Source organism: Marmota flaviventris, chromosome 3 (genome assembly GCF_047511675.1).
Source record: "Marmota flaviventris isolate mMarFla1 chromosome 3, mMarFla1.hap1, whole genome shotgun sequence".
Lineage (NCBI taxonomy): Eukaryota > Metazoa > Chordata > Mammalia > Rodentia > Sciuridae > Marmota > Marmota flaviventris.
Window position 1 is genome coordinate 85,953,535 of NC_092500.1, and position 25,380 is coordinate 85,978,914.

Genomic DNA, 25,380 nt, shown 5'->3' on the forward strand with positions numbered 1-25,380 from the left:
GGCTAAGGTAAGGACTTTGTGGAATTTTATTTCTTGTTAATATGCATTTCTTTATTTATAAGAATAAAATGAATGAGTATTGCTTTTATAACAAGATAAAAACATCTCAGGCTAGAATTTCACTGACAAAAGACTATAGGAACACATACCATGTTGTTGGCATCAGAAGACTGGAGTTCAATTTTATACCATTTATTACACAATTAACTGAGGAATCGAGACGTACCTGGACTTTATCAATTTAGTTCATTTTTAAAAGATATGAAGATATAGCAACTTCTTTTTCTATCTCACAGAATTTCTGTGATTACCAATGAGGTAAAATAGTAAAAATCCTTTCAAAATTACAAAACACTACAGAATGCAAAGAATTAGGATTGTATATCTAGGACTCTGCACTTTTACCAACAGTAGTTAACGCTAATGAAACCTAAGAAGAAAAGGATATTATGACACATGTGTTAAGCTTATTTATCTCTCCTAGTCCTAGTGTAGGTAGGATAGTCATCTCTGTGTATCTAGGGGGACCCTGAGGCTTAGAGTAGTTCAATGGCTTGCCTAGAGTCACACGGAGTTGGGGCTTGAACACAGGCAGTCTCACTCCCCAGGGGGCTCTTGACCATTTCCCCATGTTGCCTCTAGTTTGGAGATCCCCTGTGGTCCCATACTGAGTCTTCCCTATAAGGCTCTCAGACTCTCAGTCACAAAGGAAATAATACCCAGTGAGTCTGGTCCTCACATCTTCCTACTAGAACAAGAGCTAAGCTAAATGAAGCAGTGCATGTTGTAAGAGGTCAAAGTGTTGACCCAGCCTGGAAACCAAGCCTCCCAATGACTTACAGACTCTAAAAACTGCTTTTTGACAAATATCTAAAGAACCAATTAGTCTGAGTGACTTTCAGCTGCCTTCACCATCATCAGTAATGCTAGAATTTATCAGGATTTTGAAGATTATTACCAATGCTAAAATTCTCAGTAAAAATGATCATTTCTCTGGTATCTGAGCTAAAGCTTGGTCTGAATGATTTCTTGCTCTGAAATTTCAGGACTGTGCTTATTTAGTGGAAGGAAGGACCTATGAAGTTTCTCATTAACCTGGAAGTCCTGAGAGAACTAAGAAAAAGCTGAAAGTTTGGCAGAATTTTTTTTTTAATTCAACCGTTTTTTGTTTTGTTTTGTTTTTGCATCAGATATTTATGAACTGCCCATCAGACTCGGGAGACATTCTAAATAATCTAGAGATTATCTAGATCTTTATAACCCATTAGGAATATAATAAACACCTATAAAATTTAATCTTGATTGAAAAGAAAAGTAATTTTTAATCCTACTTGCCTATAACTTTTCTAAGTTTTCACCAATTCATTTATCAAATTATTGTCTTTTTTTTTTTTTTTTTTTTTGCCCCAAAACAAACCCTCTTAAACTTCAGTTATGTAAACTATGTACCAATCTCACAGTACTTGATGACTTACTAATTGTTTTTTCTGGACTAAAATTAAGGCCTTCTCCTCTTCTGAAGCATTCATACTAATTTTCAGTTCCTCCAGTTCTTCTTTTAACCGACTTGTTCTCATAATAGCTTGGTGGGCACTGTGGGGGTGGGGGAAAGACAAGAGCAAAACCTCAAATATAACTGTCAAAGACACAAAGGAAAGTCAAGAACTAATTTTGGACCCAAGCTAAAAACCACTAAAGACTTAAATCAGATGCCAATAATAATAAAAATACACCTTCTGATTGTTCAGTCCTTCGAAAAGCAACAAAATTGACAACAGTATAATGGGAGAGGGGGGAAAAAAAGAAATACAAATATATTCCTAAAACTAAAGATTTAGAAAATTCCTTTGAAATCCATCATTGGCTAAACAACATGGTTCTTTCCTCCTCCTAAATAGATGTAATATTAGTTAATGCAAATTTTACCAGTATTTACTGAATACTACTACATTCCAGGTGCTGTACCCTGCATGAGGGCTACAATGGAAGACAAGAGATATGTGGTCTTTGCCCTTAGAGACCTTACATACTGTGGTGGAGGTGAACAGCCAAACAAATAATCGCCACAAGTCTCTACACACTACATTCCACAGAAAAATCTATTGCAGTATTTGTCATAATAGCAAAAATTGGAAACAACTTAGATGATCACCACCAGGAAACAGATTTAAATGAATGTTGGTAATCCATGCCATGGAATCACCAATTTGCATCTCTCATTTGATTATAAACTGTCTCTGAGGGCCTCAAGAAGGTATATTTTTCTTACCAAGGAATTGCATTGATAGCTAAACTACGGAACCAACCTAGATGACCTTCAACAGATGAATGGATAAAGAAAATGTGGTATATATACTCAATGGAATATTACTCAGATTTAAAGAAGAGTAAAATTATTAAATTTGCTGGTAAATGGATGGAACTGGAGAATATCATGCTAAGTGAAATAAGCCATTCCCAAAGAACCAAAGGCCAAATGTTTTCTCTGATATGTGGATGCTAATTCATAAGAGCAGGGTGGGGGAGAATAGAAGTACTTTGGATTAGACAGAGGGGAATGAAGGGAGGGGAGGGAGTATGGGGGTAGGAATGATAGTAGAATGAGTCAGACATTATTACTGTATGTGCATATATGATTACATGACCCGAGTAACTCTACATCATATACAACTAGATGAATGAGAAGTTACACTGCATTTACTTATGATGTGTCAAAATGCATTCTACTGTCATGTATAACTAATTAGAACAAATAAAAATTAAAATTAAAAAAAAGAATTGCATTGATCATTTGGCAAATTTTTGAGCTCTAAATCTGTGCCAGATGTTGTGCTGAACACTAAAGAAGGAAAAAGTATACTCCGTCATGTGAATGCACTCTTCACTGAGTTTATAGGCTACTATGGTAAACAGTTATAGTTACCATACAATGCAATGAAAACCAAGTCTGCGGTGGATCCAATTTCTGTGAGCACTGCATAAAAGGCAGATAACTTAGACAGTGAAAGAGTGTATGTTTTGCACAAGCAAAAGTTCATCAAGGGTCTACAGGCAGTTAGATATTGTTACAGTATAAGGTAGAAAATGGGAAGCAGAGGCTAGGTAGCAGAGCTCCATCATGAAAGGCTTTGTAAACTGGCACAGGAATTTAGATTTTTATCCTAATTGCAATAGGGATCCATCCAAGTGTTTAAAGCAGAAGCATGATGTGGTTAAACTGGCATCTGCAAAGAAGAATTCCTGCCAGCATGGCACATGTCTTTGAGAAAACAGGAAGCCTAGCCAGAAGACTGTTGTGGTGACCCAAGTGAAAGACAATGCTGGCTTGAATTACATGGCAGATGCAAAAGTAGGCAGAAGTCAATCTACTGAAGAGATACATTCTACTGTCATATATAACTAATTAGAATAAAAATAAAATTAAAAAAAGGAATTGCATTGATCATTTAGATACAAAGCTGATAAAATTAATTGAGTTTGTTATTGATGTAAAAAGGAAGACTGAGGGAGGAAAAAAATTAAAGAATGATTTCTGGTTATAAGCAATGAACAATGTCAAAAATAAGCAGTGAAAGCCCAAAGGAACCAAGCTATTTGTAAAGGCTTAGAGGTAGGAGAAAAGGGGTGATTCTTGGCTCAATTTAACAATGACTGAGTGCCACCAGATTCTCTGGTCTTTCTGTTCATTCTGAGTTATTCAAATCTTTTCCTAACATGTTTCTTGACTATGCAAGTTAAATGCAGTCAGTTTCTAGCGCTTGCAACCAAAACTGACTGGCACACTCCTTCAAGGCATAGATTTTTCCTTTTAAAAAACCAAATTTGAATTATATGTTAATAAAATAAGTAAGCCAATTGTGGAGAGAATCTGTAAGTATGTCCATACATACACAGAGTATATACACATGTATACATGCATACACACATACATTAGTATTCTCGTCCTCAAAAGTTTTGACCTGATCTAGTCTAGTCCGGCCAAAATTTTTAAGGGTGAGAATAATTATGGCTACAGTACTTTATTGTCATTCCAAGTTAATTCCTAGAATTTCGCTGTTCAAGACTTTAACACCTACAACTGTAAACATAGTCTTTATAAGATCTGTTGTTTTTCTCCTGACCATCAAGCATCACCCCCAACCCATGTCACAGTGTTGAACACTTTTTCCTGGTATGTCTCTTATGTACTTTGTCCCTTTTTATCTTAAGTTAACCCACAAGTTTTTATGTCTTATCATCCTTATAGGCCATAGGAACCTCAAGGGCACATTTTAAACCTGGATCACCCAGGAATCTCTGATGGTGTTTAGCATGGGATTTTGCATAGAATAAGGTGATAACTGACCCATAGAATGGTTTGGACAAATGCATCCTTGGTCCGTAAGTCTACTGTACATGATGATATCAATAATAGAACATCATTGCTAGAAATGAACTGACAAATATCTCTGGTGGGAATGTAAAATGGAATACTTTTTATGCAAAATAGTTTGGTTATTTCTCAAAATGCTAAACATAGGCGACTACATGCCACAGCAGTTCTACTCCTACACATATACCAAAGAGAACGAAAAACATAAGTATACACAAAAATCTGTACACAGATGTTCAAGGCTATCTTAGTCATAATAACCAAAAAGGGTAAATAAGTCCATCATCTGAAGAATGGATAAAAATGTGGTATATCTGTACAGAAGAATACTCTGCCATGAAAAACCATGAAACAGTGATACTACCACCAGAAGAATGAATCTGGAAAGCACGTGCCAAGTCAAGGAAGCCAAACATGAAGGTTCCATTTATGTGAAATGTTCAGAATAGGACAAAAACACAAAGTAGATTAGTAATGGCCAAGGGCAAGTAAATAGGAGTGACTGTTAATGAACATTTGGTTTCTTTTCTGAATGTTGAAAATAGTCTTGAATTAGATAATAGTAATGACTGCACAACCTTCTGAATATGCTGAAAACACAGAATTTTACACTTTTAATAGATGAATTTTATGACCTGTGACTTTTATATCAATAAAAGTTTGAAAAATAAAACTAAAAGCCACCAGTGTGCAACCCCCCGCGGTGGCCCACCTTTTTATCTGAAGGCGCAATTCAGTGCAATCATCTGCTAACTGGTTGTTAGCTTCTTCCAAAGTTTCTAATGCCAACTTAAACCTGTGATTTTCCTCTTCTAATTTCTGTTTGTTGAAATGTAGGTCTGCTACGTAGGTGATGAAATCAGACATCTCTCTGCAGGTGAAAGAATTAATGAGAATAATCTTCAACATCTCTCCTCTTTTCCAATCAGAAAAAAGGCATACAGTTAAGCCCAAACAGGCTTCAATGTTCTTATGAAGTATTCTATTTTACCCTCATCACCGTCATCACAAAAGTAGTTACTCATACAACAAGTATTTACTCAAACATCTATATTCCAATAGCATCAAAGATCTATCCAGAATTATCAGGCATTCAGTATTTGCCATTTGTGAGATCAACTTCCACAGCTTGATTTCTTTCTTTCCACCTCCCTGCCAGCATTTGCCTCTTTCTACATCAAAGCGTTTTCTGTTTCCACATGGGATATGGAAAATCCTGAACTTTTAAAATGTAATGCACATTCATTTGAAGGATCTCAGCAGGTTTCAGCAGGCCTTTAACTAGGAAACAACTCCTAGGTCTTACATGTGGCCTGTAATTACAAAGTAGTACTTGTGTTTCCCATTATTTCATATAGCTCATTAATATATGTTTGACTCTTGCCCCCAACATCAGCTCCTAAACCTAGAAACTCTGGACTGCATGTTTCATAGAATGTCAGGCCTCCTCTTTCTCTTTGCTATCTTTTCTCAGTTCTTAGGTTAGACAAATGGTTCCTACTCCACATTTTTGCTGGATAAAATAAGGGAGAGTCAGAAACACCTCTTCAATGTATAAAGTGGTGTTTCACATATTCAGTGGAAAAGAAAATTGCCAACTCATGTCTAAAATGTTCTATTAAAGAAATGCTTAAAAATAATCCCCCAAAGAGCTTGAGGTTAATATCATTACCATGCTTGAAATGGGACTTGTTTTTTATGGCAAACATATGAAGTTAATGGAGTAGTGTTTCGTGAGTGGGCAAATGGTAACTCTGGATTACTAATCTTACAAGAATTCATGTTCCTAGTGAAATTGGTTCTAAAGAAGATGGTATAGCATAGTTTAAAATTTTTAAGTCGATTATGTTAGCTCTACTGAAAAAAAAAAGAGTTAAGTGACTTTAAGTAAGAATGTGGATCTATAAATTAACAAGAAAATAAGTAAAGTTGAGGCACTTGAAAAAGCATCGTAAGAACACTTACAAAACTCCATTAGACAAGTCTCCACCCAGAGCCTCAAAGCTTCCAGGTGTGGAATCTGTTGTATCGCTGGTCGTCTTAACTGAAACATACAAGAGGGTTAACAGAAAGTCCATTTTCTCCAAACTGCAAGAAAGTAGCAGAATGATCCTGAAGAAACACACCCATACTCGCCCACCTGATTTTGTGCTGCCCTGTTGTTCAAAAACAGAGTCATCCATGATGCTACTCAATCTGCTCTTCACTTCTCCCCTGTATCCAAAACACAAAACCAGTGAGCTAGGATCCTCTGTCAGACCAGAGTTTTGTTCATTTTTTTTTTTAAAGGATGTGCTCTGTACCTTCCTAAGCAGCTATTTTTTTCCTGTGTTTAAAAATCATCTATTCATTCAACTACTTAGTGCCCAATATTGTAGTCAGGGTAATAGAAAAGAAGCAGAAAGCATTGCCTCTACCATCCATAAACTTTTAATCAGACGTGGGGAAAAAAAACACCATGCACACAGACATAGGCAGGTGACAGCAGCAGCATATGGTTCGGGAATGAGGGTATTGATGAAGGAGGATGTTGGCAAAGCCTGGAGTGATAAATGGAGACTGGTGGGGACAGCAAGCTCATGGGCCTTAATAGATTCAGCAGGAAAAGCATGGACAAGTAGTACTTTGGTGCTGTCATTTAGTCTCTTTATCACAGAATCAGGTAGACCCTACACTTAGAGTATTTCAAACATTGTCCTTGAAAACTGGAGAACCCTCTACCCAGGCCCTCTGTCTAGTACATAAGCTCTAGCTCTAACACCCCCGCCCCCAAATAAACACCAAATTTTCAAACATTTCCTTTCAAAGAAGCCTTATGGTTTATTACTAAATCTTTCTAAGCACCAGATCTTTCGCCTCTATCTCTGAAGAAGCCACAACATTTTCTAAATTTGTACTTACATTTCCTTATTTTTCAGGTGAGATGTCTGATAGAATAATGAGCAAAACATAGCTAACTATTCCCATGTGCACAGCCATCATCATTTATGAATTTCCACTCCTATATTTTGTATTAATACCCTCCATGGTTTTCTTTCTTTTAAAATTGGTTATGAGAGTTTTTACTTTTGCCATCATCTGTTTTATACGTGTTACTGATATTTTCATCATGTAATCAAACCTACGTACTTTAGAAACATTAAAAAATTATTAAGAAAAACTTAAAATTAATGCAGAAATAATCATTTCTTAATATTCTCCCCATCATTTTCTGTGAATATTTTTATTTAAGAAAAATGGAATTATACTACATATACAGATCTATATCCTATTATTTGAAATAGATCCATATGGCTATTTCTCTTGACAAATATTAATCAAACTATAATTTTGAATAATTATTTAGGATTTCAGTGTATGGAACTTTAATATATTTATCTACTACTCGATTTTTAAATATTTAGGTTGATTCTATTTATCATTATCATAAACAACTTGTAAATATGTATTACAGCATTTGGTTATATTTCATCACATTTCATTACCAACTCACAGAGATTGCATACTTTAAAAGTTTGATATACAACTTATCAAATGCTTTTTAAAAAACTGTTCCAACTTGCACTTCTCCCAACAATGTATGAGAGGGTTTATTCTACCTACCCACACCATGAAACAAAGTCATTCTTTTAAATCTGTTAAACTGATGGGCAAAATTATGTATTTTTGTATACTTATATTGGTTATTATTAATCTATGTATGGCATACAACATTCTAGCTATATTTTCTTAAGGAAATCATCCATCTTAAGGAAAGATGACCTAAGTCATCTATCCTTAGATGATTCTGTTATCTATCCTTAGATTTCTGTGCCAGAAATCTAGCAAGTATTGCTACTTTTTGGCTGTGAAGGGTTTGTTAATTTGTTTTGGTTAAAGCACATCCCTCATATGTATCAGATGGAGATTGGTGGCTAGCAGGCACAGAAGCTTGGCTTCCTGAAAAAGGAAATGCACTTCTCTAGTATCTGCCAACGCATCTGAGTCATGGACACCATTCTCTTTTGTTCATCTTTTTCTCCTACCCACAGTCCTTTCCTTTTCCCTTTAGCCTTCCTGCATCTATAGCCCTACTGCCCTAAAAGAAGAATTCACTCTTGCATGTCCTGGAGATTTGATGATATTGATAATTCACTTGGCTCCCATGCCAGCTCAATTCCTAGTGAGAATGTATTATGTACTTCCCACCAATCACAAAAAGGAACATTATCAGAATTAGCATATTAGGACAATGGTCCTCAAAGGCTGCCCATCCCAGAAGCAGCAGCAATTTTACCTGGAAATTTGCTAGAACACAAATCATCAGACTTTGGCACAAATGTACTGAACCCTGGTGATGGTACCCAACCATCAGCTTAAAATCTTTCAGGAGATTCTAAAAGCATTGGATTATAGTATTTCCACTGACACATAAAACAATGATTAGCCACCAATTATAATGGATTGTTAAAACAGAATCTTTAAACACACTCTGCTGGGACTCTGATTACCATTTGTTTGCACTGAAAGCCATCCATTCTTTCATGATGGTTTGGAAGGTTTCCAGATCCACATGTGGGTCTCTCCTTTCAGGATCAAGCATATTCCACAACTCTTCAAGGCTAGTGTCTTCAGAATCTTGGCTAGCTGTTTGTCGCAGGTAATCTATTATTTTGCTCACTTCTACTGAGCCTTAGGAAGAACAAAGGCAAATTTTGAAAGATGGAAAAAGACACATTTTAATGAACTGGATGCTAAACTTTGTTAGGCCCTTTGGACCTTAGAAATACAACATATAACCCTGGACTTCTGTCAAGCAGGCACAGCACAGTGGAAAGACCACTGGCCTTCAGTTGGAGACTAATGGACCTGGAGTAAAATCTTGGTTCCATGGATTACTAGCCATGTGACTCTGGAAAATTCCCCCTCTCTCAGTGCCTCAGTCACCTGTGAAATTAGGATGAAGACACTGATCATAGAGAGTTATTGTGAGGTTTAAATATTGATAATATATGTAGTCAATAATTATGGAAGTGAGAAAAATGCTAATTCTGTTGTTTGTTTTTTGTTTTGTTTATTTTTCCTGAGAAAGCATTTAGTCAAGGAAAATTTCCTCTGCCCTAGATTTCAGTTTAAAGTAAAAACTTTGACTTTGGTGGGGGCGAATTATTCTTAAATGAATCCTACCATCACATTAGAAATTGAAGTCATCCAATTGTTATTAATTGATACACCAATCTTCTTTAAACATAAGACTTCTCTTTTGTTCCAACCTAAGGCTTGCCTTTGGCTGGATGTTGGCAAGAAGGGGAAAAATAAGCAGAAGGTTGATGAGAGATGCAGGATTGAAGATTCTTCCCTTGAGGAAGTATAAATGGTGGCCTACAGAAAAATGTCTTATAATTAGGAGGAGGAGAAAATTTTAAAGGAAACTGAATACATTTAATGAAAATATTAATTTAATGCAATAGGTTATTTAGATATGACAGGAAGATTAGAAACTGAAATAAAATTGCTGTCAGTTGGAATATGACCTGTCCTAATAAGCTCATGTGTTGGAAACATGACTCCAAATGCAGCAATGTTCACAGATGAGATGATGGAATTCCAATTATGCTATGGAAGCTGTAACCTAATCAGAGGATTAATCAACCTGAATTTGAATGGACTTCTGGGTGGCAACTGTAGGCTAGAGGAAGTAGGTCATTGGGGGTGTGCCCTTGGGGGTTATATCCTATTTGTGGCTCCCCACCCCTCTGCTTCCAGAATGCCATGAGCTGAGCAGCTTTCTTCTGCCACCCTTCTGCCCAGGGCAATGGAGTCAGCTGGTCACAGACTGAGTCTCTAAAACCATGAGCCCAAATAAACTTTTTCTCCTCTAGTTTTTCTTGTTATTCATATTGACTAACAATGGTTTATGCAAATTAGAGAGATGATTTGATTCCTTATTTGTAGTAGAATTGGGGCTAAAAACCTGAAAGGCCAACAAAAATACCTTTTCATCATTTTCCTCACTAAAACTCTAAACCTTCTATCCCATACTGTCAAAGCTGAAAGGTGTTAAACATTTAGTCAAATGTTGACATTTATGTGAGGATTTTTTAGACAAGATTAACATTTAAACCTACAGACTAAGTGAAACAGATAGTTCTCCCTAATGAAGATGGGTTCTATCCGATCCCTCCAGGGCCTTAATAGAACAAAAGACTTGACTCTTCCCAGAGTAGGAGAAAATGCCTTCAAGTTGGGAAACCAGTTGTTTCTTTTTTATTGCATTTGGGCTCAATCTAAAATACTGGCTCTTCCTTCCTCTTAAACCTGCCAACTCTTAGACTAGAGCTACACCCTCAGCTCTCCTACTTCTCAGGCCTTCAAACTTGAACCTAGCTATTATGAACTAAACTGTCTCTCTTGACTCCCCGGATTTGTGATTCACGCTTCAGATTTTGGGTCTTGCCAGTCTCCATAACTGCATGACTCAATTCCTAATAAGTATAGATGATTCCTTATTTTCTTCAGAGAAAGAATTCATTAAACCATATATCCAAGCAGAGAGGCTTTCTGGGTACATATAAACCCCTCTAGAATTAAGTATACATGCAAATTATTTGCTGCAAGAAATGTTCATGTGGTATGTTTATAGTAGAGAAAAAAAATAATATCCAATTAAAGTGGATTGGTTAAATGCGTTGTAAAAGTACAAGACATTCATTATTAGGAGAATCAGATGGACAAACAGAGGTGCCCAGCATTCACCTCTTCTACAAATTAACAGGGGCATAGCTGCATTTTGAGAGGAGGTAACCGTGCAAGAGTTCTGGAAACCAGAAGAAACTGGAATCTTGCAAAATTCAGAAACCTGGGACAACAGCATAGAAAGAAGAACAAAAATACCATACTAGCTCCACAGCTCATCTCAGGTCTGTGGTAGGAAGAGAGGGAAATTTCCTCTCTGCAGGGGTAAGAGTCAAAAAGAGTTCCAGCAAGTCTGTCAGTGTGGATGCTGGCAATCTTAGCTGCTTGAAAGTTTCACAACACCCATAGACTTGCAGCCCACTTAGATAAGTAATCTGAAATCTGCAGAATAGCCTTGCTTTGGAAAAGGATTTCTTATCAAATCCCAGAGAACCCTCAGGGTGCTATAGGCAGGAGCCATATGAGAAAGGACCTATTGTCTGAATTTGAAAAGCATTAGGGGTCAGAAAACTATCCATATTCCCATCTCTGGGACTCCCACAAACATTCCACTGCACTGGCTCATCAGATAGCTGCCTCATGTACCAAATGGGCCCAGCAGAGTGACTCTGTCCCAAGTCTATTGGGTGCCCTGCACTATAAGGAATGGGTGTTGAGACATGGAAAGGAATGGAGGGGATATCAAGGTGTTTGTCCTCTCAGGTGCCTATGCCTGACAGGCAAGGATGGAACACCATGGTTCCTGCTGCTGGCTAACTCAAGGGTGTGCTGAGGGGGCTTTGAGCAACTCCCAGGGTCCAAGCATGCACAGCCAAAGGAAGCACAGAGAGCAACTGTAACCAGCACCATCCAAGGTCCTGCTCCCAGGCAGGTATTACCTCCAAAGCAGCAGAGAAGAACACCATGATTCCTGCTGCCACCCCACCCCGCATTCTTTCTGATCACACAGTTCTGTCAGGACTCCATGTGAGCCCCACAGAGGAGGTGCTGTTGTTCCCACCACCACCTCTCCCCATGTGGCATGGAGGCTCACACCACGGTTGATCAGAGGACAAGTGCTTCAAGCCCCCACAACACTGCTGGTGCTGCCGGTGCCAGAGGCCCTTGCTAGCAGCATAATGCATCAACAGTACCAAAGGAAACTCTGTCACTCAACAGGGGTCACTACTCTCATTGTAGGATCAAGCTTGGAAGGAACACCACACACATTCTGCTGACTACACCATACCTGCCTGAACACTAGTATGTCCCCACTTGGACATGGCCCACAGAGTGGGTTTCAACTCTGCCCCAGTATGCACTGCACCCAAAGTCACTAATCACAGCCAAAGCAGCTACAAAAAGACTACACTAAGGTGCCCAGGTAGAATAAAAACCAATATTGCCTACCAAACTGATACCCCAAGATACATTTTCAGGAAAAAACCACTAAGAAGGCCAGCCCAAGTGGTAGATTATGCACAAATCTCAACAAAGGAGCCCGATAGATATGAAAAGAAAAAAAATATATAAGGTAATATTATGCCTCCAAAAGAACATAACAACTCTCTAACAACAAAGCCCAAAGAAATTGAAATGGATTAAGTCTCTCTTAATAAATTTAAAGGAATTTTGAAGACATTTTAAACAGGGTCTCACTAATGTTGCCCAGGCTGGCTTTTGAACTCCCTGGGCTCGAGTGATTCCCCTGAGGAGCTGGAACTACAGGTGCAGTACCCCAACCCCACACACATCTATTTGTGAAGAGTTAATGACAGGGGAGATCAAGATGGCAGAGTAGAAACAGTCTGAAAGTTCCAAAGCCTCTACAGTTCAGAATTGGAAATAGCTGGGAACAGCTATGTGGCAAGGGGGAGAAATAAGGGACCACATTAAGGTTTGATATTAAACAGAGATTCGGAGAGATTCTGATCACTGGAACAGAGATCAAGAGGGATGGCGTCATTCTGAACCTCACCCCTCAGAGCCAGGAGAAGAGGGGACACAAAAGGAGAGAGAGAGAAGCAAAGTTGGGGGGAAAATTTGCTTCAGAGAAAGAGAAAATTAGACTAAACTTAGCTGATACAGACACTGCATAGAAAGCTGAAAAGTGAGATACCTGCCCCTCTTAGCTAGTGAATGGAGAGCTGTGGTAGAAAGCCATTTTGTGAAGGTTACAGAATTGAGAAGAAAATTCCCTCATGTTCTTCTCTGGAGATAGCAGCACATATTGCCATGGAGACTGCCTTTGAAGGAAGGGAGGGAATCTATTTCCAACTGGAGATGGAAGTCGGGCAAGATGCCTTCAGGTGCCTGGAACAGGACTGTCTTCCCTGCACACCAAGATCCCCTGAGACGTGAGCGCACACACACACACACACACACACACACACACACAAACTGTCACTCCCACCAGGGAGGCCTCCAATCGCCAGGCCAAGAACTCACCAACACTGTCACCTCTATTCAAGCAGGAGGCCCCGAGTTGCCTGGGCTCCTGGGAGGACCTCACAAAGTCACATGAGCAGTATGAGAGAAGGGTGGAGTTGGACTGTGGTAATAGTCTCCTGGACGTGGCTGACAACCCCCCCAAACAGCCATACATGCTAGAGAGGGTATATTTCCCCTGTGCCACCAGAGAACATAATGAGCTGGGGTAGAAATCAGCACTAACATAGCAGGTTGAAAACCAAGATAAGCTCTGGAGCCTGAGTTCCATGTGGTTTTGTAATCAGGATGCTGATCTAGATGTGGGAAAGAGTAAACACGCAGCACTCCCAACACCTGGCACATTTTGAATCTGCAAGTCCCTGAAATAAATCCTTCCACCTTAAAAACTGTGACATAGAGGAATTTTAGTATTTCTTACCTAATTTTTAATTTTGTCTGCATTGAGTTGTTCTGATTCTTTTTTGTTATTATATTCTTTTATGAAATTTTATGCTCATAAAATTTCTTTATAAATTGATTCATTAGTTGCATTTGCTCTACCTTTTTCTTCTTTCCCATTTTAATTCCCTCTTTTGTCTTTCTTCCTCTCCTCATTTTTACTTATCTCTCCCCTTTTCTTAAATGTGTTAATTGGGTTTTTTTTATTCTTTGTTATCTATATACTCTTTGTATTTTGTCTCATTTGTTATTCTTCTCTCTCTCCTGCCTTTCTCCTCTTTTGCTTTTCCTTTTTTCCCATTTATTTATATGTTCTATGTAGTTTAGATTAATTTAATATTATTTATTGCCAAATTTTCAGCCTATTCTGTTCTTTTTTCTTTAGTTACTGGAATTATAGAGAACATTTTAATAAGTTGTTATTATGTGTTAGGATATCGTTTGCTTTCAAGCTATAACTGTTACTAGTCATGGTTTTTCGCCTCTAAAAGTGGTTCTGGAGATTGAACATAACAACTTGAACATGCCATGTGCTTTGAAATGAGAGATATCCCCAGCCTGGGACACACAGTAAAGAGAAAGCAACTCATTAAAAAGACCTCGACATGACAGTGAAAGAGAAACCCATACCAACAGAGGTGACAACATCAATATAGAAATATAGGAAACATGAGACGATGAGGTAATAAGACACCTCTAAAAATTTATAACTCCCTAATAACCAAATCCATACATGCTGAAGTGGGAAAAATACAAAGTGATCTTAAATGTTGATTGTTAAGATGATCAGAGAATCAAAAGAATAAAGAAAGATCTAAGGGAAACAATACAAGATATGAACGAGAATTTCGATAAGGAGATAGGTATTCTGAAAAAAGAACCAAACAGAATCTGGAAATGAAAAACTGAATAAGTCAAATTAAGTCAGTCAAGAGTCTTGCCAATAGTCTTGACTCAATCAAGCAGAAGGAAAGATTATCAGGGCTCAAAGACAAGGTGGATAAACTATAACTTCCAGACAATGTAAGGAAAAAAATAAGTAATTATGAACATAACATACAATTGCTCTGGGACAACATTAAAAGACCAAATTTAAGATTCAAATATTAAGGGAAAAGAGATTCAGGCTATTGACAAATAAAATTTATTCATGAGATAACAGCAGAAAATTTCCCATGGTAATGAGAAAGTACTACAGGAGACTTTCAGAACTCCAAATAGAAACCATCAGAAAAGAACCTCTCCATGACATATTATAGTCAAGTCACTTACAAAGGGAAACCCATCAGAAACAGAGATTTCTTAGCAGAAATTCTACAGCCCAGGAAGGTATGCTACTCCAAATCTTGAAAGAAAATACCTAGCAAATCTAGATTATTATATCTGGCAAAGATGTACCTCAGAATCAAAGGAGAAATAAAACCCTTTCAAGAAAAATAGAACTTAGAGCAATTCATGACCACTAAGCCAGCACTGCAGAAGATACTTAAAGGAGTAGTACACACACAAGAAGATAAAAATAACTAAGAGCTTGGCAAAGAATAAATTTTATTAAGAGTAAATAAGCAGGCTAGGGATATAGTTCACTTGGTAGAGTGCTTGCCTTGCATGCACACGGCCCTGAGTTAAATCCCCAGCACCTAAAAAAAAATAAAAAGAGTAGATAAGCAAATGAGGACAAGCAATGAATCAAACATTAGAAATAAACAAAATGAGAGGAAATGATACACACCTCTCTAAAATAACACTGGATACAAATGGTCTTAATTCTGCATTTTAGACAGAGATTGGCAGATTTATTTAAAAAATAAATGTCATAAGACATAGGGAGCTCAAAGATAGATTAGAGGAAGAGTGCACTATCTAGTTGCTCTGTGGCTTGGGATTCCAGGAGCAGGAGTACTGCTTTGAAGGAGGGAGTTCACTGAAATTCAGTATTAGACAGTCAGAAGATCATAGAGACAAATTTGAGAGCTTCAAATAGAGAACAAGAACAAACTCTCTGGGGCATGGCTGTTGGTACCAGTTCACCACAGAAGGAAGGGTGACACAGACAGGAAGAAGAAGAAACACAGTGAAAAAATTTGGCATGGAAGAACCTGTGGAATACAGAAGTGTAGACTGCACTGAACTGGAGGTGGCACAGGAGGCTGGTGTTTACAAGGTACCATTTCCCAGCTGGTGAGGGCAGAGCTAGCCGAGACAGCAGATCATCTCAAAGTGGCCAGGCTGTGGCTTGCTGCTGTGGGAGCCTGGCAGACCACAGCAAGCATTGCCACACAGTCGTGGAAAGCAGCTGCCATATGGGTCTAGAATGTGCCTGGCACGGCCTGATTGAAATGAAAACAGAGAGGACGGTACCCAGGAGGATTCAGGCTGGGAATATGGAAGGAAGTGCAGCTAGCTCACTTTCCTTCTGGGTCTGGTGACTCACAGCACCAGCCACGGAAGGTCCAGGTGATAGACAGGCACGCACAAATACACTTGGGGTCTGATCCTGGAAAGACAACATTCATGAGCAGTGGAGTGTACATGATCTGGGGAGGGTTGGTTACCCCACCCTATGAGTAAAGTTCTCAGGAGGCCCCTGAAATCTGGATGCCCAGCAGAGATTGGTATCTGCGTGGCCCTAGGGTGTGTTGATTTATCTGGAGCACATATTATCTGAAAAAGTTCCAAAGGTCTGATCAGAGATAAATCCCAGTTGCTAGAACTTCCCATGTAGAACCCTGCATCAGCTCAACCCTAGGACTGCATTAATCTAGTCTGTCTGGACAAAGTCCAATTGACAATATTTCCCATCTGTCCTACTTTCTACTGGTGAGAAGAGAGGCTGAGAGTTATTACAACCAGATTTAGTTCCAGGCTACTTTAGCTGGCAGCTTTGTGAACAAATCAAAAAGAAGGAGGACAGAAAAACCCTCAGCCCCTTTTTTCTGATGGTACAGCCCAAGAAGAAATGAAAAGGGCAGTCTGGTAAAGGCTGTGAACATCCACCCTTGTCAACAGTTCTGACCACCTCAGCAGAGACAAGCCCTTTAAGATTTTTTTTCCCTTTTTCTCTTTTTCCACTGGGTGTGTGTTTATGTGAGTGATTACATATGGGCCAACTGGTTCATAGGTAATTTTTTAAAATTTTTTTTTCACTCATTTTTTATTTTACTTTATCTTTGTAAAGTTAGGGGTTTTTTTTGTTGTTGTTATTTTGGGTTTGATTGATTAGTTGGTTTTGTTTTCTCTTTTTGATTCTCTTGTTACTTTCTTTCTTCCCTCTATAATAGCCAAATTTTCTTGTTCTCTATTTGGTTTATCTTAGTTGTTTTTACTCTATGTTTATAGTTATTTGTTACCTCTCTTCTACTTCCCCTGTTGACTTTTTGAATATTTTAAACTTTCTTTTGCTTTCCTCCCCACTTCCTTTTCTCTTAATAAACTGTAAGTAGTTTATTTAATCCCTGTCCCTACCATTTATATTGTTGCGGTTATTAGTACTGTTGATGGTGTAGTTGACAGCTGATGTCTACTTTCTTGCTGGATCTAGCTTGTGGCTACTTATTGTTGCTGCAATTATTAACTGCTGACCCCACCATTCCTTTTGTGGTAATTAGTGTTGCAGATATCATAGTAGGCACTGAGCATTTATTTTAATGTTATATTATTGTTTGCTGCTGTTGTGGCTATTGTTTATTTCCTCCTTTTCTGAGGGGTGCTGGGAAGTGACTGGGTCACTACAAACTCACAAGGTAGAAAATCTGATGCTGAGCTACATCCACAACACAACCAAGAGACAGTGTATTTTGCACCACACAAACTAACTCTGCTCAAGCTTCAACAATACTTTAACACAGTAGGAGAGAGAAAAATCTCAAACAACAACCAGACCTCAAGCAGGAATGGCTGGGGTGGGGGGTTCCTCAATTTCCAATCATAGACATCTGCTCCTAGAGCAAAAACAGAGGTTCTAAGACAATGACTCAGAACAATGCACAATGTTGTAGCAGCTCTCCAAGAGTGAATTAAATCAGCACTAAAGAAATTATAAACAGAGATATTGGAGAGCAAAATTAACACTTGCATTATGCTGAGCCTATGTGGTGGAAGCTAAGATATGCCAACAACACAAGACTTATTACAAAAGAGATAACTACTCCCCAAAGGTCTGTTTGATACACAAGTCTAAGAACTCTGAAAACAAAACGAAACAGGCAAATAAGTATCCCCAAGTTTACAATCCTCCAATGAAATAACCTACAGTTAATGAAGGAAATGAAATTTCAGAGAAAGAAAACAAAAATTGATTATTAAAATGACTAAGGAGCTAAAAGAATATCTAAGGACTTAGTTAAGAAAGTAAATGCAAGAGATGAAAGAAAATTGTAGGAGATTCTGAAAAGAAACCAATCAGAACTCCTAAAAATAAAACAATAAATCAAATAAAAATTCAGTTGAAAGTTTTACCAACAGATTAGATTATGTAGAAAACAGAATTTCAGGCCTCCAAAACAGAGTACATGAGCTTGAATTCTCAGTAAGCAGTAAATAAATAAATAAAAGCCCATAGTCAGAATATACAAGAACTCTGAGACAACATTAAGAGATCAAATTTAAGATTCATTGGTATTGAAGGAAGCATGGAAACAGTTGAAAGGCATCAAGAAAATTTTCAGTGAAATAACAGCAGAAAAATTTCCAAAACTTAAGAATGATATGGCCATCCATTTATTGGACATATATAGAACTCCAAATGGACAAGATAAAAAAAGAACCTATATAAGACACATCACAATCAAAATGACTAACAGAGAATATGGGTAGACTGTACCAAGCATGAAGAGAAAAACATGGGTCACATTTAAAGATAAACCAGTAACTTGTGATTTTTCAACTTCTGACTTATCTAAAATCCAGAAAATACATAAGGAAATAGTAAATACAAAAGAATTTAGGGCTGGGGCTGTAGCTCAGAGGTACAGCACCTGCTCTGCATGTGTAAGGCACTGGGTTCAATCCTCAGTACCACATAAAAATAAATAAAGATATTGTGTCAATTTATAACTAAAAACATATTTAAAAAATAAATAGAAATATTTTTTTAAAAGCCAGAGTTCCTTTATGAATAAAGCACACTAGCAGAGCAGTTAAGCAAATTTAAATTAAGACAATTAAATATATGAAATGAACCAAAATGGCAGGAAAAAGTAAATATTTTTGCATAATAACTCTGAATGTAAAAGGTCTCAACTTCTTCATTAGAAGACAGACTGGCAGAGTCAATTAAAAAGTAAGACCCAGGTAAATGCTATTTGCATGAGACTTGCCTTATAGGCAAAGATATCCACAAGGTGAAAGTAATAAGGATAGATTATTTTATTTATACATATATATTTATTTCATGCAAATGAAGTCCAAAAAACAATAGGAGTAGCTATTCTTATATCCAACAAAATAGATTTCAAGCAAAAACTAATCAGAAGAGACAAGCAGGGTCAGTACATACTGGTAAAGGGAGCAATCACACACACACAAATATATATATAAAAATAGTATATGATATTTATGCCCCAAATGTCAGTACACCTAATTATATAAAACAAATTCCTCTTAGGTCTCCAATAAACCCCAATGCAATAATACTGGATGATTTCAGCACACACCTCTAATACACAGATCAGACATAAAATATCAATAAAGAAATTTCTGATATAAACAATATAATAAATCCAATGGACCTAATAGACATCTATAGAATATTTCATCCAACAATAGATGAATTCACTTTCTTCTCAGCAGCTCATCAACCCTTTCCAAAATAGACCATAATTTAGGTCACAAAGAAAGTCAGCAAATACAAAATAAATGATACTATGAAGGTAGTTTGAAAAGGAAAGTTATAGTATTTAGTGCCCACATAAATAAAATACTTTAAAAAAAACAGATTCCAAACAACCTAATACTACATCTCAAAGCCCTACATGAGGAGGAGCAAATTAATTTCAAAATCAGAAGACAGGAGATAATTTAAGATCAGATCAGAAATTAATGAAATAGATAAGAAAATATTCAAAGGGTCAATGCAACAAAGAGTTAGTACTTTGAAACAATAAAGATGATCAATAAACCCTTAGCCAAACTAACAGAGAACAAGCAAGAGCAAGAGAACCAAATTTATAAAATTAGAGATGAGAGGGGAGATATCACCATTTCAGAAATCCAGAGGCTCATTAGGGAGTATTTTGAATGGAGAAAAATCTAGAATATATGTTCAAATTTCTAGATATATATGTTTTACTCAGATTGAATCAAGAAGATCTAGAAAATCTAAACAATCAAATATCAAGCAATAGATTAATGTAGTTATTTTAAAAACCCTTCAAATAAAGAAAAATCTAAGACACGCTGTATTCTCAGGGGAGTTCTACCAAACCTTTAAAGAAGAACTAATGCCAATCCTCCACAAAATTATTTCATGGAACAGAAAGGGAGGGAACACTTCCAAATTTATCCTATGAAGCTAGTATTATGCTGATATCAAAACCAGATAAAGACATCAAGGAAGGAAAAGTATAGACTAATATCCTTGATGAACACAGATGCCAAAATCCTTTACAAATAAGCAATCCACATTAAAAAACACATTGAGAAGACTGTATACTATGTCAAGTTTTTGTCATCCCAGAGATGCAAGAGTGATTCAAGATATGCAAATCAATAAATGTCATTTATCACATAAATATAATTAAGGACAAAAATAACATGTTCCTCTCAATAGATGCAGAAAGAGTCTTCAACAAAATTTAACATCCATTCATGCTAAAAGCTTTGGAACAGTTAGGGATAGAAAGAATTTAACTCAACATCATTGAGGCTATATACAACAAACCCAAAGCCAACATCATACTGAAAAAAAAACTAAAAGCAATTCTTCTAAAATCAGAAACAAAACAAGGATGTCCACTCTCACCAATCCTAGTCAATAGTTTTTGAAACTCTATGTAAAGCAATTAGGCAAGAAAAGTAGAAGAAACTGATATAAACAGGAAAAAAAAGAAATCAAATTATCCATTTCCTGATGACATGATCTATACTTAGAAGACCTAAAAATCTCCACTAGAGGACTTCTAGAACTGATAAATTAAACAAAGTAGCAGCATATATGACCAACATACAAAAATAGCTTTCTTATGTTCTGATAATAAATCTGAAAAAAAAAATCAAGAAAACAATTCCATTCAAAATAACCTAAAAAAAATAAATAAATAAATAAAACCAACTTGGGAATAAATCTAAGGACATGAGAGATCAGTACAATAAAATTTATAGAACATTAAAGAAATCTTAAAAATGAAAAAAAAACCTCCCATGTTCTGAAATAGACAGAACATTGTTAAAATGGCTATGTTACCAGAAGTGATCTACAAGATTCATGTAACACCTATTAAAATGCCCCAAATAGCTGATGCAACCCCAAATACTAAGAACAAGGCTAGAAATATAATGCCCAGCTTCAAATTATACAACAGAACTACAGTAACAAAAGCACATGGTAATCACTTAAAAAATATGAAAATCAAAGGAATAGAAGATACAGAGAAGTTCACACAGATATGGTCATCTTATCTTTGACAATGATTACCTTTCTTTCCTTCCTAGGATGAGATATTTGTCATTAAGTACACAGACTACAGGAATGAAGTAAATTCAGACTTTAAGACCACAAGACCCAAGAAAGGTCTGTCTCTCAAAGCTACCAGTGAAATAAGGCCCCTGGCAAGGTACAGCTGAAATGTAGCCTTTGAATTACCTCTTTAAAAGTTCTCTACTCCCCCTGACAGTTAGAATCATGATTTCTGGGACAGAAGTCCCCTGTGTTTCTCTTTTGCTAGCAAATAAAACTTTTTCCTTTTCTAAAAACCTTGTCCTCAATGTTGAATTGGCACTGGGGACAAGGACCAAGCTTTCAAAAATACTACAAAGCCAGTATCAATCTGATTCCAAAATCAGATAAATAGATGTCAAGGAAAGAACACTACAGACCAATATGCTTGATGAATATAGATGTAAAAATCCTCAATAAAATATATGTAAAGTGCTGGGCTCAGTGATGCACACCTGTAATCCCAGTGGCTCAGGAGGCTGAGGAAAGTTCAAAGCCAGCCTCAACAAGTTGGCAAGATCTAAGCAACTCAGCAAGACCCTGTCTCTAAATAAAATATAAAAAAGGGTTGGGGTTGTTGCTCAGTGGTTAAGCATTCCTCAGGTTCAATCACAAGACCAAAACAAACAAACAAACAAAAAAACATGTAAAGCATATTCAACAACATATGACAAAGATTATACATTACAATTAAGTTTATTTCATTCCAGGAATGCAAGGATGGTTCAATATATGCAAATTAACAAATGTAATTTACCACATAAATGGAATTAATGACAGAAACCACATTATCATCTCAACAGATATAGAAAAAGCCTTAAACAAACTTCAACACCTGTTCATAAAAATAATAATTAAAAAACCCTAAAGAAACTAGGAACAGAAGGAACTCACCTCAACATCATAAAGGCTACCTTAAGACTAACCAAAAGCCAACATCATAGTGAATGAGGAAAAACTGAATAAATTTTCCTTAAAATTAGGAACACAACAGGTATGCCCACTTTCACCACTCCTATTTACTATAACACTTGAAATTTTAGAGCAATTAGTCAAGAGAAGAAAATAAAGGGGACACAAACAGAAAAGGAATAAGTCAAATTTCATGGTTTGCAAATGATACAATTCTATAATTAGAAGAAGACCATAAAGGCTACACTAAAAGACTTCTACATCTGAAAAACAAATTCAGCAAAGTAGAATACACAAATCAACACACACACACACAAAAAAAAAATCAATAAGTTTTCTATTCACTAATACTAAACCCACCAAAAAGGAAATCAGAAAAACAATTCCATTCATAACAGCTTTTAAAAAAATAAGAGTAGTCTAACCAAGGAGATGAGGACCTCTACAAGGAAAATTACAGAATGCTGGAAAAAAAAAATTAAATGACACTAGAAAATGGAAAGATCTCCCATGTTCATAGATAGGCAGAATTGACATTGTTAAAATAACCATGTCACCAATAGCATTCTGTACATTCAATGCAATCCCCATCAAACTACCAATGGCATTCTTCAGAGAACTAGGAAAAAATCCTGAAATTCATGTGGAAGAAAAACCCATGTTAGCTGAAACAATCCTGAGTAAAAAGAACAATGTTGGGGGAAACACAGTACCCAATTTCAAATTATACTACAGAGTCATAGTAATAAAAACAAATGGTAATGGCATAGAAACAGACATGTACACCAATGGAACAGAAGATACAGACACAAACCCACATAGTTACAGACATATGGTTCTTGACAAAAGTGCCAAAAATATACACTGGAGAAAAGACAGCCTCTTTAACAAATATGCTGGGAAAACTAGATATCCAAGTATATTAGTTCACTTTTTGTCACTGTGACCAAAATAAAGGACAAGAGCTACTTAGAGGAGGAAAAGTTTATTTTGGGCTTAGTTTCAGAGGTTCAGTCCATGGTCAGTCATCTCCACTGCTCTGGCCTTAGAGAAAGCAACACATCATGGCAGAAAGGTATGGTAAAGGAAAGATGCTCAGGATATGGTGGCTAGGAAACATGCCAAGAGCTATCATCCAGTTCAGTAGCTCTTTCAAATTATTAACCCATCAAGTGGGTTAATCTATTGATTAGGTTACTAATTATTTTACCTCTGAACATTCCTGCATTAACACATGAGTTTTGGGGGGCAACACCTCAAATGTAAACATAATACCACACTGGAAGAATAGAATTAGATCCCTATCTCTCATCCTATACAAAAAGTAAAGTCAAAATAGGTCAAAAACCTAGGTATAAGACTTGAGACTTTGCAACTGCTAGAAGAAAATATATAGGAAACACTCTAACAAATAAGCATAGGCAACAAATTCCTAAATAAGACTTCTAAAGCTCAGGAAATCAAGAGTCAGTAAATAGGATGGCATCCAATTAAAAAGCTTTCGCACAGCAATTAGCAGTGCAAATGAATATAGAGTCTACCGAATGGAAAGAAATTTTTGCCACCTACTCTTACAATGGAGGATTTATATCTAGAATATATAAAGGACTTTTTAAAAAACTGAAAACCCCAAAACACAAAATATTCAATAAGTGGGCAAATGAGTTAACAGACACTAGAAGTATACAAGGCCAAAAAATATATGAAAAAATGTTCAGTGCCTTTAGCTATTAGGGAATGCAAATCAAAACTTCATTGAGGTTCCAATTAATTGCAGTCTGAATGGCAACCATCAAGAATACAAATAAGATGAAATATTAGCAGGAATGTGGGAAAAACAAACTCTTTTACACTGTTGGTAGGAATATAAATTAGTACAATAACTATGAAGATCAGTATGGAGGTTTCTAGAAAAACTAAAAATAGAAATTGCGCAGGCGCAGTGTGGATGGCAGCATGGCATCCCGGGGCCCAAACGACAGGCCGTGGGGAATGGAGCTCCACAGCCTGAGACCCCGTCTGGCGCAAGGAGGATGAAGATGAAGACGATGAGGATAGTGACGAAGAAGAGGACGAAGATGAGGAGGTCGTTGACCAGGAAGTGAATATTGAATTTGAAGCTTATTCCATCTCAGATAATGATTATGACTGAATTAAGAAATTACTGCAGCAGCTTTTCCTAAAGGCTCCTGAGAACGCTGCAGAACTAACAGATCTCTTAATTCAACAGAACCATATTGGAAGGGTGATTAAGCAAACAAACGTTTCAGAAGACAGCAATGATGATGATGTGGATGAAGATGAAATTTTTGGTTTCATAAGCCTTTTAAATTTAACTTGAAAGAAAGGGTACCCAGTGTTCTGAACAAATTAAAGAGTTGGTTCTAAGCTTCTGTGAGAAGAACTGTGAAAAGAGTGTGGTTGAACAGCTGGACAAGCTTTTAAATGATATCACCAAGCCTGTGGGCTTTCTCCTAAGAGAAAGATTCACTAATGTCCCTCCTCAGATTGCTCTGCCCATGCACCAGCAGCTTCAGAAAGAACTAGCAGAGACACACAAAACTAATAAGCCATGTGGGAAGTGCTCCTTCTACCTTCTGATTAGTAAGACATTTCTGGAAGCAGGAAAATCCAATTCTAAAAAGAGGTGGAGCAACCAGAAGGATGAATTAATGTTTATAAATGCAGAGGAAAAGTTTTTCTATGAGAAGGCAGTCCTGAAGTTCAACTACTCAGTGCAAGAGGAGAGTGACTTGCCTGGGAGGCAGGTGGTCTTTTGATGATATACCAATGAAGCCCTTGTGAACTGTGACGTTAACTCCAGACAGCAAGATGAGTGAAATTATGGATAAACTGAAATATCATCTATCTATCTAGCCCATTGGACATTGGTGGGCTT

General features: G+C 37.0%; 1 protein-coding gene and 1 pseudogene across 1 annotated transcript in view; one reads left to right on the forward strand and one right to left on the reverse strand.

The window, feature by feature from the left end:
* The window catches only part of Irag2 (inositol 1,4,5-triphosphate receptor associated 2), a 110,892-nt gene that overhangs the window by 72,410 nt on the left and 13,102 nt on the right, over positions 1-25,380 (reverse strand). The window contains exons 3-7 of the mRNA XM_027934227.3: positions 8,863-9,043; positions 6,499-6,586; positions 6,338-6,411; positions 5,085-5,243; positions 1,476-1,593 (exon numbers count right to left, since the gene is read on the reverse strand). Coding sequence (XP_027790028.2) covers positions 1,476-1,593; positions 5,085-5,243; positions 6,338-6,411; positions 6,499-6,586; positions 8,863-9,043 — 620 coding nt within the window. The remainder of the gene's footprint in view (positions 1-1,475; positions 1,594-5,084; positions 5,244-6,337; positions 6,412-6,498; positions 6,587-8,862; positions 9,044-25,380) is intronic.
* Positions 16,005-25,358, forward strand: LOC114091613 (BRCA2 and CDKN1A-interacting protein pseudogene; annotated as a pseudogene).